General features: G+C 46.2%; 1 protein-coding gene across 4 annotated transcripts in view; it reads left to right on the top strand.

Annotated features, from left to right (window-relative positions):
* The window catches only part of CIC (capicua transcriptional repressor), an 85,946-nt gene extending 69,376 nt beyond the window's left edge, over positions 1 to 16,570 (top strand). For 2 of the 4 annotated variants that reach the window (XM_075191025.1, XM_075191026.1), the window contains exons 5-22: positions 338 to 467; positions 996 to 1,178; positions 1,630 to 1,795; positions 2,503 to 2,702; positions 4,428 to 4,656; positions 4,789 to 4,889; positions 4,984 to 6,139; positions 6,224 to 6,432; positions 6,600 to 6,772; positions 6,941 to 7,125; positions 7,931 to 8,221; positions 8,869 to 9,058; positions 11,091 to 11,355; positions 12,400 to 12,635; positions 12,789 to 12,943; positions 13,125 to 13,256; positions 13,403 to 13,537; positions 13,883 to 16,570. In XM_075191025.1, coding sequence (XP_075047126.1) covers positions 338 to 467; positions 996 to 1,178; positions 1,630 to 1,795; positions 2,503 to 2,702; positions 4,428 to 4,656; positions 4,789 to 4,889; positions 4,984 to 6,139; positions 6,224 to 6,432; positions 6,600 to 6,772; positions 6,941 to 7,125; positions 7,931 to 8,221; positions 8,869 to 9,058; positions 11,091 to 11,355; positions 12,400 to 12,635; positions 12,789 to 12,943; positions 13,125 to 13,256; positions 13,403 to 13,537; positions 13,883 to 14,157 — 4,411 coding nt within the window. In that variant the 3' untranslated portion in view covers positions 14,158 to 16,570. Of the gene's footprint in view, positions 1 to 337; positions 468 to 995; positions 1,179 to 1,629; positions 1,796 to 2,502; positions 2,703 to 4,427; positions 4,657 to 4,788; positions 4,890 to 4,983; positions 6,140 to 6,223; positions 6,433 to 6,599; positions 6,773 to 6,940; positions 7,126 to 7,930; positions 8,222 to 8,868; positions 9,059 to 11,090; positions 11,356 to 12,399; positions 12,636 to 12,732; positions 12,944 to 13,124; positions 13,257 to 13,402; positions 13,538 to 13,882 lie in introns of those variants that run through there. The other 2 variants (XM_075191027.1, XM_075191028.1) reach the window with 2 other exon arrangements.
* The last annotated feature ends 1,473 nt before the right edge of the window (positions 16,571 to 18,043 follow it).

Raw genomic sequence — 18,043 nt, forward strand, 5'->3', positions numbered from 1 at the left:
AGCTCTCCCTTTTCAAGCAGAGCCGTGTGAAGCGGGAGCAGGGTCAAACCACCTCAATTATACAGTGCCCCAGGTTTGGAGGGGGGGTTTCCAGGCACTAGGACCCCCCCCCCCCCTCCCCCTTCGGTTTGCCTATGCTTCAGAGGTCTGTTCATGTTGTGCTCACCATCTGCAGATAACACCTCATACACACAGTAGAGATGTCTGTGTATATATGTCTGTACAATATCACCCACCTACCCCTCTAACACACAATGCAACCATAGCCAGATTATTCATCAAGTAGGGTCTCTACCTTCATTACCCATCTCAGTGGTCTCTGCTCTTCCTCCTGCAGATTCTTCTCTATTGTGCCCTCCGAGATTCCACTCCAGGTGCATTCTGGGAAGCGCCGGACTCAGTCGCTCAGTGCGCTACCCAAGGAGCGAGACTCCTCCTCCGAGAAGGACGGCCGTAGCCCTAACAAGGTAACATCCTAATATGCTCCCTCTGATACTAGACATTGACTTCATTAACGGGATGAAGACTCTTATGATCGAACGCTGTATTGTCTGAATTGTTCAGTGATCTCAATAACCGCTAATGAGTGGGAACATCGTTTCTGTTAGAAATTATGTACCGTGATGGGGTTCATCACTTTGAAGCTGCTCAATCAGTTATAGGTTTATTTATGATTTTAGGTAGAAAATGCTCTGTAAAATGTCAGTATATATCTGTTTTGGGCATCCTGTGGCTCTCTGGCTGTCATTTAACTATGTGTCTAGACCTGCTGGGATATGCATATTATATGGGCAGCACAGTGGCTAAGTGGTTAGCACTTCTGCCTCACAGCGCTGGGGTCATGAGTTCAATTCCCGACCATGGCCTTATCTGTGTGGAGTTTATATGCAGAGGAACAATGAGGGTCTGGAGATATTATAAAGCATTGTGTACATATGACGATGTACAATCTATATGAAACCTCTTCACATTGATTCTGTTATTTTTCTGGGCAGCGGGAAAAAGACCATATTCGCCGTCCCATGAACGCTTTCATGATATTCAGTAAACGTCATCGCGCCCTGGTGCACCAGCGTCATCCGAATCAGGACAACCGCACCGTCAGCAAGATCCTGGGCGAGTGGTGGTACGCGCTGGGAACCAGGGAGAAACAGAAGTATCACGACCTGGCCTTCCAGGTACTGAGTAGAAGGGTGACAAGTATCGGGGCAAATGTAATATCCATCAGGGTAATGGATATGGGTCATAATACACCAGGATATTGATAAGGGGAGTATAATTAATTCAGTATATTGATTATCCTCATGGGAGGGGAGTGATCAGGTTATTGATAAGAATGATGAGAGGGATCATCAAGACGGGGATAAAAGCAATATATGATGAACGGGTAATCATGATATTGATTAGGATAATGATGGGAGCTGGTTGATCAGAATATTGATCAGTATAATGACTCCTAGTCATTCAGGAACTTATTGATGGGGATATTTACAACACTGGGTGTATTGATTGAACTCTTATTGTTATGAAGTGACGTATAGATGACATTATTGGTACATTGTACGCGTGCGAGCTGCGCTAAAGGAGTGTTTGTGATGTTAATGTTTGGCTCCATTGTCCTCGTCCCAGGTGAAAGAGGCGCACTTCAAAGCACATCCAGACTGGAAGTGGTGCAACAAGGATCGCAAGAAGTCCAGCTCGGATGTCAAACAGGTCATGCCCAGTCCCTGGAGCGTTCCTAAAGAGATGAGGGAGCGGAGCATGTCTGAGACCGGGACTGCAGCCGCCACAGGAGGTGAGGCCTTGTCCCCTAGTATGGTTCCTAGATAAACACAAGTGGCGCTAAGACCATGGACTGCACACCGCGGGAGACAGGCCTATTATAACGGGCAGGCAGGTTGGCCCTTTGTTCCTGTGTAGCAGTCAGAAAAGATATTGTGTCGCTTACATTAATTTGTGGCATTTGACACTTTTTCTGTCCCTTGAATTGTGTCTTTAAGAATCCTCCAATTGTGTATTTTCATTTATAAATAAGTCATTGTGTGCCATTTATACTCCATTTTTTATAATTGTTACCTGTGGACCCCAAGAAAAAATAAATTCCTGTTTTAGAGTCCATTTCGTCACCAAAATATAAGTTGTCTTATACAAACCAACTAATCTAACTCATAATAGTTACAAATAGGGATGTAAAAATTTCCGATGATGGTCAGAGCAGAAGATCTTTGAGGTGACGTTATGATTGTGCAGGAAGGGGGGGGGGGATATTTCCCTACGCACGATAGACTTCCTGTTAGTAATGTCATTGAAAGACTTTGCAGCCAGTCTCTTAGCCACCTCTAGCGCACAGAACACTTATATATGAAACGCAAAACATTGTACGTTCTGATCCGATATCTTGAATCGTACATATATATTTGTGTTCGTGAGTGTCCGTAGCCGTCTTACATGAGGAAACCTGCGTTATAGGTATATCTCAGTCCTTTCTCTGCTTTCACACAGGTACCTCGGATATTGCCCCTTCCGGCCTCCTCCTGGAATCTAAACACGGGGCCCCCTCATCTGGTCTGGCTCCAGGGGAGCGCATGGCCCCTTCGTCCAATCCTGCTGCCCAGCTTCCCAGGCCCCGGGCCTTCTCCCACAGTGCTGTGCAGAGCATAGACCACAGAGAGGACAGCCAGGCTCTGCAGGAACTGAAACAGGTAGACGTCTGCATCTAACATAGGGGGGGGGGGGGGGCGGCTCGTCTGGGCTGAGAAGACACATGTGGAAATGAGAAGTATTGGAGGATAAACTACCGTATTTCCCCATGTATAAAACGCACCTTTTTCCCCAAAATTTTGGGTCTAAAAACTGGGTGCGTCTTATACAGTGGTATTGCTAATTCTGCCTCCGTTCTGATCCCGATGCTGGAAAGTCGCTTACCGTCCACTTCCCGATGACCGGATGTGGTGCGTGAACCGCAAACTTCTGGTGTGTGTTTTGTCCAATCAGGACTTTGTCAAAGTCCTGATTGGACATCCGGTCATCGGGAAGAGGACGGTAAGCGACTTTCAAGCATCGGGATCAGAACGGACAGAAGAAAGAAGACTTTACCGGACAGAGGAAACATCTGACAGGGTGAGGAAGAAGTAGCAATAGGGTTAGAACTCCGTCTCTCCTCTCTGTAGTATCCGCTGCACAATTACTCTGCAAAAACATTATCCTCAATTTTTTCACATGATTTATAGGTGCGTCTTATACATGGGAGCGTCCTATACATGGGGAAATACAGTATATATTTGGTCATGTGGGACAGTTTTGAGTTTCTGTTACGGGTCTGAGACCTACAGATGTGATACAAAGTAGAATCAGTCCCCGGCTGTTCCTGTAAGTAAAACAAAACAGGAAGTGACACTTAGACATCAGAAAGGTTTTAATTGCGAGGTCAGTGGGGTAATGCAACATTGCTGCCTGCGTAGCCGTATGCATATCCTGCAACTGTTCAGAGCGTATTGTTTTTCAAGGTTTGTGTAAGCTACCAGCTTGCAATTTAAATTATTAATGTAGTATATATGAGCAGTACTGCAGGACGGTTCTAGGACATTGCAGTGTCTGTGTTTATGCTTATAGCAGTGAGCATTAATACTAGGAGAGATTACTTGCGGAGCCTTCAGCACCTGTACTCTAAGAGGAGACGTCCACTCCAAATAGCTTTCCTCTAGGGGCCCCCCAAACATGGCCTTATCTGTGCGGAGTTTGTATGTTCTCCCCGTGTTTGCGTGGGTTTCCTCCGGGTGCTCCGGTTTCCTCCCACACTCCAAAAACATACTGGTAGGTTAATTGACTGCTAACAAATTGACCCTAGTCTGTGTGTGTGAATTTAGACTGTAAGCTCCAATGGGGCAGGGACTGAAGTGAGCGAGTTCTCTCTACAGTGCTGCGGAATTAGTGGCGCTATATAAATAGATGATGATGATAATGTCCACTGTCCTTCATTGCCTGAGCTCTCCGGTTTATTGGTTGATGTTACATAAAAGGCAATCCATACCCAATGCAGGATGTTGGTTGGAGTTTATCAGACAGCTGCCGTATTGTCATTATTCTGAGTGGCAACATTAAAATTATTTCTATAAAATATCACTTTTTTAAACAAATACAACCTATTATGTGCAGGCTTTATTTAATAAAATATAGTAAAACTACTGCTGGATGCTTTATTTTTCGCTTATTGCAAGAGATTTATTTGCCTGTTTATAGGTAATGGGTGTTTTTCACTTATTTTTCAGTTTATTTTACTTTTATGTTTATGTTTGCCCTTTGTTAAATGGTGCTGTTGGATGCACGCCCTGATAATCCTGGTTGGATGTAACATGACTTGTTATCTCGTTAAGCATCCTCATCAGTGGTGATATTTCTGTGACAATGATGATTATTTTTTCCCGCAGATGTGCTCAACTCGCTCTCCATATCCCAACCAGAAGGCAGCATTCGGTGGCCCAGATCCCTCGGCCTTCCCGATCCCTACACACACTGAGAGTCCGGCGTGCCCAAGCTCCAGAGCTTGTCCACCTCTTCCAGGCTCCTACCGCTCGCAGCGCACGGCCAGCGAGGACATGACCAGCGATGAGGAGAGGATGGTGATCTGCGAGGAGGAGGGGGATGACGATGTCATCGGTGAGTGACCGGTAACAGAGAACAGAAGACACTGGTGGCTTCATCTCTCAGTACTCATCTGTTTCATTGATCATTTTCCTTTTTATTTTCTTACGCATTGTCTTTAAATGACCATAACTGTCTTCTCCCCAGCTGATGATGGATTCGGTGCTGCAGACATAGACTTGAAATGTAAGGAACGCGTGACAGACAGCGACAGTGAAGGTGTATCGGGAGACGAGGTGGAGGGCAAGGTGAGCTACAGAAAGGTGTTCCCATAGTCCTTTAGTTTAGGCCTTGATGCGAATTACTCATATCCTGATCTAATCTTTTTGTTGTTTTTTTTAGGTGGCTCCACCGGGGGTCTTTTCACCTGTTATTCGTTCCTCTTCCCTTTCTGGAAATTATCCACTGTCCTCTGAAGACTTGAAATCGGAAAGACCCGTGACCTTGGCTCAGTCGCCCAAGACAAGTGATCATCCACAAGCCTCTTTCCCCCGCGGGTATCCTCCACTCCCTCCTGCCAAACCTCCTCCTCGGCCTTCCACCCACCACCAAGCCAAACGGCCCCCAGAAGTCCGTTTTACCATGGTGGATCCTGGTGCCGCCTACAAGAGGAAACGCAGTGTCGACAGTGTGGGGCAGAAGATCCCAGGAGATGGAGCCCCTCCTGTCGGTCAATACACCACTCAGTCCGTCATCTCCTCTACTGCCCCCCAGACCCTCGTTCTGCCCAGTCTACCGTCTGTAAACCCTTCCAGCACTTTGTATTCTCCTGCTCCTCGACTTTATGATGGGCACAGAGGAACCTCTGACAGCCGCCCTACCATTCCCACAGTAGGGACTGTACTTGTGTCAGGGCCACAAGGATTTGGAGTCCTACCACCAGGCTTCAAGCAAGCCTCCACCGTGGTTACTAATGTAGTGAAACCAGTAAGCAGCACACCTGTGCCCATCGCAAGCAAACCATTGCCCGTTGCCAGGAGCAGCAGCAACAGTGAATTATGTGATGGCCGGATACCTGGTTCACCCGTAGGCATTGGAGTGGTGTATGCTCATGACCGGAAACCAATTCAACAGCTGACATCCCCTGCTTCTTCCCCCCACTCGCAGGGCAAACCAGCGGGTGGGCTAGTGACCAACCTTTTGGTGGGGGCACCTAGCTACGGACAGCCTGCACCCGGTTCTGGACATGGAGCAACTCCTGCTCCTGTTACAGCGCTACAGTTCATTACCCAGAATCCTACGGGAAGCCCCAACGGAGGAGTACCCCTGGGCATCCTCCAGCCACAGCATCTGCTTCCTGCAACATCAGGCAAGCGGGGTAATATCACCCAAGTGCAGTACATCTTGCCTACCATACCACAACAACTTCAAGGGGGCATCCACTTCACCCTTCCATCTGCGAACGCTAAGGTGATTACCACCCCTCAAGGTGTGCCCATCGTCCAGCCTGGCCCTTCTGCCAGCCCATCACTGGGTATTGTGTCAGTAGCCAGCAAAGGTAGGAGACTAACAAACCCTTCCTCTCGCTTCTGCTTGGGTGTTTGTCCTACGGGAAACTCATTGTGCCCTCTCTCATCCATAGCCCAGTCGGTGTCTCCTGCCCCCTCGCCTGGGACTTGCACACAGCTGCTGCCTGGTCCAGGAATTCTTTCACCCAGTGCTCAGGTTCAGGGCAAGATGCTCGTTCCTGTGACTGCACCTCACGTGACTGTGCGGACGGGCCCCGCAACACAACTACCGCTAGTAACCTCTCCCTTCCCCATGCAGAACGGTGCTCAGACCACCAACAAAGTGAGTGTGTCCTCTGCCCTATTCCATCACCCTTCCAAATTCTCCTCCTTTGTATCACTGCACCTCCTCCCACCTCCCATCTATCTCCTCTTTCCGGTCATTTGTGTTTAATTCTGCTTCCTCTTCTTTTTTTTTCCCCTCCTCTGATCACATCGACTTCCTTGCAGATTATACAGATCACTCCGATGCCCATGGTGCAAACGTCGGCAACATCCCAGAGTGCCTTAGTGCCCCCGAGCAATTCAACACTCCAGAGTGCTATTCCCGTCACCATGACGACCGCAGCCGTCGTGGCGACAACTTCTCAGCCGCAGAAAGTAATTTTGCCGTCGACTACCAGGTGAGTTTGCCAAGTATTTATCCATACATTGCCAGTCACTCCTACCGTTGTATGATGGCATTGCTGTTCTGCCCCTAAGTGTCACCCATGAATCTCTCATCCCTTACAATGTGATATTCGGACGTCCCATCTACCTGGTTCTCATCCCAATTTCTCTTTCCGGGGCAGGATCACATATGTGCCCTCTGCGGGAGGAGCTTCTCTACCTATGGTGACCACCAGCTCGCACTCCCAGACGGCAACACCCGGCACTGCCCCCTGTGTACAGCCATCCCTTGGGGCTGGCTCCATGGCCCTCGGGTTCACCACCATAAGTCCAAGTGGTCAGACCATCGTTCAGCCACTGCTAGCAGGTAAGTCCTGGCTCTGGTGCCTTTGGAAGTGCTGTGTTCAGGGTATTATGTGCGTGCAAGACACACATGGTGGCATAATCCGGGTTGTCTGAATAGATATTCACCCTATCGGTAGATAAGGGACTGGTGACCTCACCGAGTTGTTTTGTTCTTCATCCTTCAATAATGTCCCTAGCTCCTAGCGAATTGATAGGGTGCATCTTGGTCCTGCCCACAGTATGGCTGCCTCGGCTGTAGATCGATCTTTTAATTTTGCAATGTACAATCTGGAGATGCGCCGCACGTTTAGAGGTCTGGCTGTTCAGCGCGACTTCCAAACCACCATCCGTGTACGTGATTGAGCCACATACAACGATGGCCAACGTAGTTCGGATGCGGGGCTGAACGGCCAGATCTCAACGCATAATGGGTTCACCTACTGGGTGGAATGTTGACCCCCCCTCCCCCCATGCACATAGCGAATGGGGTCATTGTTAATCAGGTTTCTACCATAGGGGATTGGATTTTGATCAGATAGGACTCCTGTAGAACTAGCGATGGGACAATATGGACGACCAACTCTTATCATGACATTTGTTTGAATACACTGGTCTTCATGGTCATGTAGCAAATGTTAGCAATGGTATAATCCACATGAACAAGGTGTAAATGCTAAAAACAATTATACATCTGAAATGTGTGCAGAATTAATAAAATACACCCAGTAATTCTAGAATCTGGTCTATGTCTCTCTGTATTGTGTACTATGTTTGTTCGTACTATTTTTAATTACTTCTTTTTTTTATTTTATTTTTTTTTATTCCAGGACAAGGCCAGATATTTGCCCCAGGGCAGGTAGGCGTCTCTCCGGCCTCCACACCTCCTGTACCCCCGACCAGCAGCGGCCAGGTCTTGACCGCCATCTACCCCTCTGTTGGGTCCAGCACGCTGACCGTTCCAGCGGCTTCTCCCGCGCAGAACTTGGTGTATACCGTGGCAAGTACAGGCACCATGCATGCTGCACCTACCGCCATCCTGCCCAAAGCCACCACTTCCCCACCGACAATCAGCGCACCATCCACCGGGGGGAGCACCTCCCAGGTCACCACTGTCACTGGTATGTACTTTTATATCATCTGATCGTTATTTGTTTGTCTTTCTGATAGAAGCACATTTGCTGCTACTGGTATGATTTGGCTAACACCGAAATCTAGTAGATATATTGAATCCTGAACTAGCTCTTTATCACCTCTCCTCTGTTGCTTCATCCAGTTGTTGCATGACAGAGTTGTAGTGTAGCCGGCTCTGCAGGGAACCAGCTGTTGCAGAATTGGGAAGCCAATATATTGTGCTATACAGTCACTAGCCTGGTTTCTAGTATATCCCTCGCCTTGAGGCCTATGGCAAATTGGTTGCTTAGTAGCTCATAGAAATCCCTTTCTGCTAACAATCCCCCCCCCGCGAAATACATTATAGTCTTATGTGGTTTCATGCAGATAATTGGATGAAATAATCGTACTGTACAGCAGAAGCGGAACACTGTTGTTTTAATACTCCTATCAGTTTTCTAATGGAGCCTTAGAACATAACAACAATGTATAGCAGTATCTAGTAGTGGCCATAATTACCAGTGAATGTACATTATGGAGCCAAGTTCAGTTATTTTATACAGTACGGCTGTGTAGAGAGAACTATAAAAGCTACATTAAGTTGTAGTTCTATAATATCCTATAATAATACCATTCTGTTTTTTTGCTTATGTAGCCTCCTCGGTAACGTTCAGTTTGGTGGCCCCCAAGTCTCAGCGGAACCCCTCGAAACCGCCTCAGAAGGTAAAGGCCGCCATCGCTAATATCCCCGTGGGATCGTATGAAGCAACTTCGCCTTCCTCGTGCGTGCGCACCACCTCCCGCCCCACGGCATTGCCACCTCGCGAGGAGACATCCGAACCAAAGTAAGAGAATGATCCGGTGGTCCCGTTACCTTACACACAGTGGAGGCAGAAGTTTAGTTGACTGAACCAATGTTTATACAGTGGGTACATCTATATCAAGACCCAACGGGAGCATTCAGTGAGACAGGTGGTGAGAGAGAGCGCCGCTCGCAGGAGCTTATGATGTACAGCAGAACAGGAGGAAAATCAGGAGGCAATTTATATAGCGCCAGCATATACTGTAGCGCTTACAATTACGAATACTTGCTGCCTTGTTCATGAACTTGGTGCTTGTAGAGGGAAGAGAAAATAGTAAAACCGACTGAATAGAATGGGTTTAAGGGAAGAAAATTGGGAGTGTTGGTAAGTTGAATGATTTATCTTTTAAACAATGGTTAACACTTTGCAGATTGGGGCTTTAGATGAGGAACAACCAGGTCTGTACCTAATATGACATTTATAGCCAAATTTGGTAGGTGTGGACAGGACTGAGAACTGCACTTGAGAGGCCCATTTTACATGCTGGCTTATGAACCATGCACACTTGCTGTCCTTCGCAGACTTCAGTCCTCTCCCAACTCTACGTCTAAGACCGTTATTTCAGAGCCCAGAATATCCCTTTTCAGTCTGTTTGTTCTGCCCACTTGTATCGATCTGGTCATTAGATAATCTTGTCCTGCACTTGAGTGGACAACTTGTTTGTTTGGTGATCAAGCCAGATGACTAGATTCCTACATCTGTGTTGTACCGCGTTACCGACTGTCTTTCTGACATTTCATCTTGGATGTCCTCTCGCCAACTCAAACACAATCTTTCAAAAACAGAGATAATAATATTCCCACAATGGAAGCTTACTGCCTGACATTTCTATTTCTGTTAACAACATGACCATAAATCCCACCGCGCAAGCTCACTGCTTGTATAATCCTTGACTCGCAACTATCCTTTGTTCCCCACATCAATTCTATATTTACATCATGCTGCATACATCTAAAAAACATTTCCAGAATATGCACAAATCTCGCACAGGACACTGCAAAAACTTTTAATTCATGCACTCATCTCCCGCATCGACTATTGTAATTCCCTCCTTACTGGTCTTCCCAAAGTCAGACTCGAGCCCCTACAATCTATATTGCACTCAGCGGCTAGATTGATTTTCCTTGCAAATAGTTTATCGTCTGCTGAGTCGCTTTGACAGTCTCTACATTGGTTGCCTGTTTTTCAACTAATCCAATATAAAATTCTTCTTCTCACATACGAGGCTGTCAACAAAATTGTACCAACATACATCCCCTCATTTGTCTCAAAATATCTCCCAACTCAACACCTCCGTTCTGCACAAGATCTGCGTTTCTCTTCCACTCTCATCACATCCTCGAATGCCCGGTTACAGGACTTTATTTAAGCTGCACCCAGTTTATGGAATTCCCTCCCTCGCACAATAAGACTTTCCTCTAGTCTTCAAACCTTCAAACGTTCTCTGAAAAACCCACCTCTTCAGACAAGCTTATAATATTCCTCAACCACCCTCTTAATCTCCCTTGGTTACCCTATTACCACCCTCTACACAGCTAACACAAGACAACAACCCTCTGACCAACATAGTTGTGTGACTGACCACACAGCCCACTAAATACTTTGTAACTTTTGCATTCTAGCTGGACCAATATTCAATATGATGTATCACTTACTCTTGTGTATCAAACCATTGTCCCATAGATTGTAAGCTTGTAAGCAGGGCCCTCTTACCTCTCTCTCTGTATGTATTACCCAGTATTCTTTTATTACTGTTTGTTCCCAATTGTAAAGCTCTTTGGAATCTGCTGGCGCTATATAAATAAATGATGATACATATATTGGTTTACGGCCATTGAGAGAAACCTGAACAGGACGGTTAGATTATCGAGACAGATTGCATGTGCTGTTTGCCACATCCAATGAGGTCTGTAATTGAGGTTAAGGCCTCTCTTTAACCTGTGCCAGTTTTCACAAATGCTCCCCCCATTGACCAGCTGGGCATTAGTTCACCCCTGCCGTTGTGTCTTTTTAGGTATACAACAGAACCTCGAGGAGTCTCCATTGTCCGAGAACCTGCAATGGAACAATTATCTGCCTCTGCCGGCCCCTTCACAGCAGCTCCACCTCGAGACCTGGCCCAAGCGAAGCCGAGATTGCCAGCGGCAGAGGATCGACCACGAGACGTGTGGGCAAAGACTATAACGGAGGAGAAATCGGTGGGATCTCCCTTACAGAGTGTAGCTACAGACATCAAAAGAGAACCCCCACAGTCGCCTACTGTCAAGAAGGAATCCGTGGTAACTGACACAGTAGCGGCTTTTTATTTATAAATATTGTTGGGGGGGCTTGTTAAGACCCTGTTATAATACTCCAGCTTCCTGCATAATGTTGAGCCAGGGGCGGATCTAGAAAAATTTCCTACCCCGGACGATTTAGGGGGGGGGGGGGCGGCGATTTAGGCCCCGTCCCCTTTTTTACTTCTAAGGCTGCCGGCGGCTGCACACTATGTGCAGGCCTGCTCGGCAGTGACAATGTGCTGCCTGGCTGCACCCCCCTGCCCCCCCTGAATCTGCCACTGTGTTGAGCCCATGTACATTTTATTGAAACCTTCAAACTATTCACTAAAACTGAGTAGCTGTCCTCGTTTGATAACCCCTTTTTTATTTGATACCCCCCATTAAGTAGTTGTTGTCCACTGGGACTTCCACCTTGTGTTCTCCACGTGGGGAGGAGTAGGAGGTGAAAACCACCAACGCATTTCGCCTGCATTAAACATCTTCAGTGATAGTTTCCCTTCCTCTAAGACCTTCTATCTATAGAGGTCCACTTATTAATGTCAATTAGGGATGGTTTGAAGGCATTCATAAGTAATAAGTATTTATAATAAAATATAGCATAACCTATTGTAGTTCTGTGCAAAAATATGTTAATTTTAGAACAGATGTTTTAATAACTTGTAACACCAATTCTTACCGTAACCTTCAGCCACAACACAATGCTGCGCTAAGTTTCAATAGTACTTAGCGCAACATTGTACATAGTACAATAGTACATTACTGCGAGGTTCCATAGTAATGTTTGTTTGCTTTCGCTAATTGAATCGACCCCTTAGCCTACAGTAGTGTACCTGTTGTCTAGATGTAATTCCACAATTCCTTGGGAACCAGCGACCTTCGAGGCATTGCTTATGCCTCACTTACTGGTTTCTAATAAATTGATTGGCTGCATTGTCGTGAACATTCGATTATGGCTGCCTCCAATGTGTGTAGATAATGAGTACACATTAATAGGTCGCCTTGCAGTTAAGGGGATTCGTGACAATCTCTGTCTCTCTGATTTAGTATTCTACAGAATGGAAACTCACAATTCCGGAGAGTCGTTCGGATAGCGCCAGCGCTCCTCCGCCACCTTCTTCCCCTGTGGCTACACCATCCTCGGCAAGTGTTAGTGGCTCTCCGGGAGAGGCTGGCCGGTCTGCAGGACCCTCCTCCGAGGTTCCAGACAGAAAGGACGGACCGGTCAAAAAAACCAAATCCCGCCCTCCACCCTTAAAGAAGACTTTTGATTCGGTTGACAAGTGAGTCCTTGAATATAAATTATAGAACTATTATACATAACGTATAAAGATTTTTTTTCTTTTTTTCTCATCAATATATTATCTACTTTTACTCTAGTGATTGACCAGACCCCCCCTATCCTCAGCTACTTATGTCTCTTGCTCTACCATCAGCAGGGTACTGTCAGAAGTGGACTTCGAAGAACGTTTTGCTGAGCTTCCTGAATTTAAGCCAGAAGAAGTGTTGCCCTCACCCACGCTTCAGTCTCTTGCCACCTCCCCGCGGGCTATCCTGGGCTCCTATCGCAAGAAACGCAAAAATTCTACCGGTATGTGCCCTTACCTAAAGATATGGGACCATATGTGACTAGGTAAAAGGTCTTTCCTCATTGGGATGATGTTTTTTTGGATCACTATGCATTTTGCTTCTCTGTGGGACAATAAAAATACTCTTCCATGGATGGAAGAATGATAGAGCGTTCTTTTAAACGTCATTTCTGTTCTTGTCAGATTTGGACTCTTCCACGGAGGATCCAATTTCTCCTAAGAGGAAGATGCGTAGACGCTCTAGCTGCAGCTCTGAACCCAACACCCCAAAGAGTGCCAAATGTGAGGGGGACATCTTCACGTTTGAGAGAACAGGTATGGTCTCTATGTACATCTCTGTTTGCATTTTTGGCCAAGCTCATTTCCCCTGCCAACAGCGGTCATTCCTTTTCCAGTTCTCAGTGTATCGCCTTGGTTTCTGATTCCGGTCCTAAGGTTTTTTCCTTTCTTCTTTTCCCCAGCGGGCAGCGAGGCAGAAGACATGTTGGCTGAGTTGGAGTATGATAAAGTTCCCTATTCGTCATTACGCCGGACTCTCGATCAACGCCGAGCTCTGGTCATGCAGCTGTTCCAGGAGCATGGATTCTTCCCATCTTGTGAGTGTTCATGAGGAGGGAAAAGGAAGACAAGGGATTTAACATGGATTGATGGGGGGGATTAAAATTTGAGGGGTAAGCGGAAGAATGAGGAGAATAAAGGGGAGGTCATGGAGATGTAGCCTTGGATGTGAACCATTTAGCTGGTAGTAGACCTGGATAAAAGAGGAATGGAAAGTAGGTTCTGATGCGGCCTTTTATTCAAGAACGTGGTGGGCAGGTGGAATGATGACTAGGAAATGTGAAAAACCCACTTCAATGTGATGGATGTTGTTGGGAGATTGAATATGTTGCTTATTGCTAGTATTTTGCAAACTCAACTCTTCTTTGTCTCAACTTTCTTAGCTCAGTCTACCGCTGCCTTCCAGTCCCGGTTTTCGGACATCTTTCCCACCAAGGTGTGTCTTCAGCTGAAAATCCGTGAGGTCCGACAGAAGATCATGCAAGCCGCCACCCCGACGGAATCGCCCTCCTTTCCTGAGCACTCTTCCCCAAGCACCTCTGAGACCGGATCTTCTGACATGCAGCCCCCCCAGGATCATGCGTTTCGCCCCACCGAGCCCTCTGATGCCGCTTGGGAGGGAGCCCAAGAACCTCCTGACCCCACAAGCAGCAGATGAGTGGTCAAGGGTGGGACCTCTTTGTGTATAGCCACCCACTAAACTCCCAGACTGGAGGGGGAATAACCAGGGCTGACGTGGGGGTTTACCTACTCCCCTCTCCGCATCAGACTTTGCCCCTTATGCACAGACAATCCACCCATTCCTTGGTAGAACGTGCACTCTGTATGGGCAGCGGCACCCTCCCTTAGGCACAGAGAGCAAGTTGCAACGAGAGACTATCCAGAACGGCTCATGCTCTTCTGTCTCCGTTTCTTTTTAAAGAAAAAGGCAAATGGACTCATTCTCTATTAATTGTGGAGGTTCTGCGGGGGAAGCGGTCACACCCTTGGTCCCTCCGCACGGGGTTCCTGTATGGCATAGGATGCTCAGAAACGGGAGGAGGATGAACAGTAATGTAGCAGCGTGTGCTATGCGGTGTAATTGTAATGTGGTGATCGCTGAGCGCCTGTCAGACCAGCAGTGGTGTAGCAGCAGCGAGGTCAGAATATACAGCCGTGCGGTTGTATCGGTTGAGTGTGTGTGTTGGGGGGGCGTGAACGGAAATTGTTGTTGTAGGTGTGATTCTGACACTGTCCTACACACGTGTGGACACAAGTGCCGTATCGGGAGGGAGGGGGGGATTTTTAGCGGAAAATCATATTTTCTTATGACACTTTAGTTCAATGAAAAGCAGCTGCACTATGGGGAGCTGTATAAATATATAAATATATTATATATAATTATATATATATAGACCTTTTTATGCAAGACAAGTGATGTTAAAATTTATTCTGATGAGGATCATCCGAAACGAACGTCAGTCACAGAACACGCCATATATGCACACACTTATATATACATATATATACACTATGTGTATGTCTGTATTATACACGTGTGTGAATATATCTGTGGAAGGGGCGAGTGTCGGGGGGGTACAGACTGCACACAGGCGTCTTTTATTTCTTTTGTTGATTCTGTTCTTATTGCAACGTTTCCCTGACATTTCATTTTAACGCTTATCTGTGTTTTGAGCCCAAACTGTCCCACAGCGTACACTCTTCTGGAAACTGTATCACGTAGCAACCAATCGGATCGATGCCGTCATGATCCCTAAAACGCCACGTTTGTTTTGTTTTTATGTGAGGTCCTATCATGGTTTTCCTGTGCGCCAGTTTCCACATACGACGCCTTGTGTGCAGTCCGTACGGATGGATACTATACAGAGGCAAATCTTGCTGTGTATAGAGATTTCTTCTTTTCACTATACAGAACTTACTCTGCTGTATATAAAAGGGAGTGTACACCGTCAGTATGCCCAGATGCACATGCGTACTGAGAACGGTGTATACTTTTCTTGCACAGTTACTGCTATATTCATAGAGGGTCTGTCGGTGCTGTCATTTATAGCAAGGGTTAACTGGCTACATGCGTATAGAGTGGTTGTGTGCTGTCTGTACGATCTGCTATAAACATAGATATTTCTCTGTCCACGTATGAAGATAGAAAGGCCATCGGCTACTTCGCAGTGCAACGACGTCCTGGTACGTCACAGCGTTTAATATGTACAGGGCATGGTGTGGATAAAGCGTCACATTGATATGTGGACGGGGGGGGGGGGGGGGGGGATGGACATTCATGAAAATTGGTGGTCAATTTAAAAAAGGTGGTGTTATCCGTAGCAACCAGATAGTTATTTTTCTACTGCAGTTTAGAAAATGCGATTGAATGGGGGCAGCTGGGAGTAGCGCCAGCTGTACCCCCCACCCTTGGCGGCAGTTTTCATAAATGTCCCTGAATGTGTGTGTGGGGTGTCGGGATCCAGGGCGCAGGTTTGGCCCCTTCCTGTCATGTGATGATGTATTGTGCACTAGGGAGGGTTTGCCTGCTTGTCATTATGGTTTGAGTTTTGATGCTGTATTTGCGCGGGCGACCCCTCTGCCCCAGAAACAAACATGCTGCATTATATAGTGCTACTAAGCTTTCCTACGCAACGGGGCGGCAGCACGTAAGACTCTGGCTAGGCCTGGATGAGTACTACTATGTGTGTAACCTGGTCTGCATTTTGGTGGCAGGGGAACGGGGTGGTGGAATTGGACAGGACCCAGAGCATTCCATCACAACCTGCAATACAGAAGCAGTGTATTATACCAGGGTGTGTGCGAGGGTGGATGCTCCGTATTCCTTTATACAACAATTTGCTTGTTTTTAGAGGACATGAACTGCTTCACAGCGGCAATGCACAAACCTGTATCTTGTAACCCCCCCTGTATACGCCAGGAAGACTGAACAGTGATAGGGGGAGAAGCCAGCCCCTCGTGCCCACTTTCCTGCCACCAGCGTTACCCACAGATCAGACCGCGGAGACATCTTGCGCTTACATTTTTTTTTTTTTTTTTTTCGTTTGTTCAAAGAGAGGACTGAGACAGAACAGACATGTTGATCATGTGCAATATTTCTTACTGTAACGAAATAAAAACATTAAAAAAAAAAAAACATGTTTACGCTATGTCGTGTGAGAGAAGACATCTGCAGGGTGATCACGGAGGCGGCCATGTTTGTTTTTGTGTTGAAATCCCAGCGTTAGGGGGAACCAAGTGCCCTTTCTCCTACCATGATGTAATCACTATTAACCGAATCTCATTCGTAGAACCAGTCATTGACTTTACATTCTTATAAATATTGGGATTTGTGTATTCATGCAATAGTTGTGACCTCACACACGGCTTTGTATTACTGGAGTTATTGCCGTCACTTAATGATTAACTTGGCGATAATAGAAAATTGTAGAGACTGGTTAATTTTCCCCTTCCCTCTCAATAGACCGACCAGTCCCTACTATCTGAAACCAAAACGATTTGCTAGCGTTCTGTAAGATAAAGGGTGCTAATAAACGTGGTAATATAAATGTACACTAGGAAAGAGTAAATAACCATTGTCTATATTTCTTGTGCCCTATTATGCCAGTGATATAAGTAGCAATAATACATTAAGGGGGGGGGACTTGATTATTGCAGACAATTTTATTTTTCCATAGATTTTAAAAAAATATTGTTCAAAGACGGCCTCTGGAGCTAGATTCATCTTGTCAATGTATTAGTAGACTGCCACTTTAACTGCCTTTGGTCCTGGTGGGCACCTTTGCCAAGACTGCCCAGAAATCATTTTGGAAGTAAATTCTACACTAGTCTTAGAATCAATTTTATTAAAGAATGGCACCTGGTATGAGGAAAGCTGAAGAACTTTCCACCAGAAATATCATCTTTAGTTTGAGGTGTTGCAGGGACGAGTACAGAATGACTGCAGAAAGTTGCTTTGGAAGAAGCTTTATGAACTTAGGGGTATATTTACTAAACTGCGGGTTTGAAAAAGTGGAGATGTTGCCTATGGCAACCAATCAGATTCTAGCTGTTATTTTGTAGAATGCACTAAATAAATGACAGCTAGAATCTGATTGGTTGCCATAGGCAACATCCCCACTTTTTCAAACCCACAGTTTAGTAAATCTAACCCTTAGAGGCTAATTCCATTTAGTAAAAAGTTCTCACAAGCCGTATTCATTGTGAAACTTCTTTTTCAAATTGTATAATGAAAGGATGGCATGACCATTGGACAGTGGTAAGAGCAGAGATGGCCAATATTTGCACCTTTTTGTTTTATGTAGGCTCGTCCCTTTTTGTATGTAGACTAGAAGAAGTCCAAAACATTTTGCTGTGGTTTCGACGGATCAGACTTCTCATCCTCAGCCCCCAGATCTTTCTCCAAATTCCATGGTAGACTGAATTGGTGGATTCCTTTTACTAAGGTCTCCACCACTTATGTTGATAGGTCTAGGTCTCCCTTCCGCCTCTCAATCCCAAAGTCATGAATCTGAAGAAGTCTTTGACGAATTTAACGCATCAAT

This window comes from Mixophyes fleayi, chromosome 11, assembly GCF_038048845.1.
Source record: "Mixophyes fleayi isolate aMixFle1 chromosome 11, aMixFle1.hap1, whole genome shotgun sequence".
Lineage (NCBI taxonomy): Eukaryota > Metazoa > Chordata > Amphibia > Anura > Limnodynastidae > Mixophyes > Mixophyes fleayi.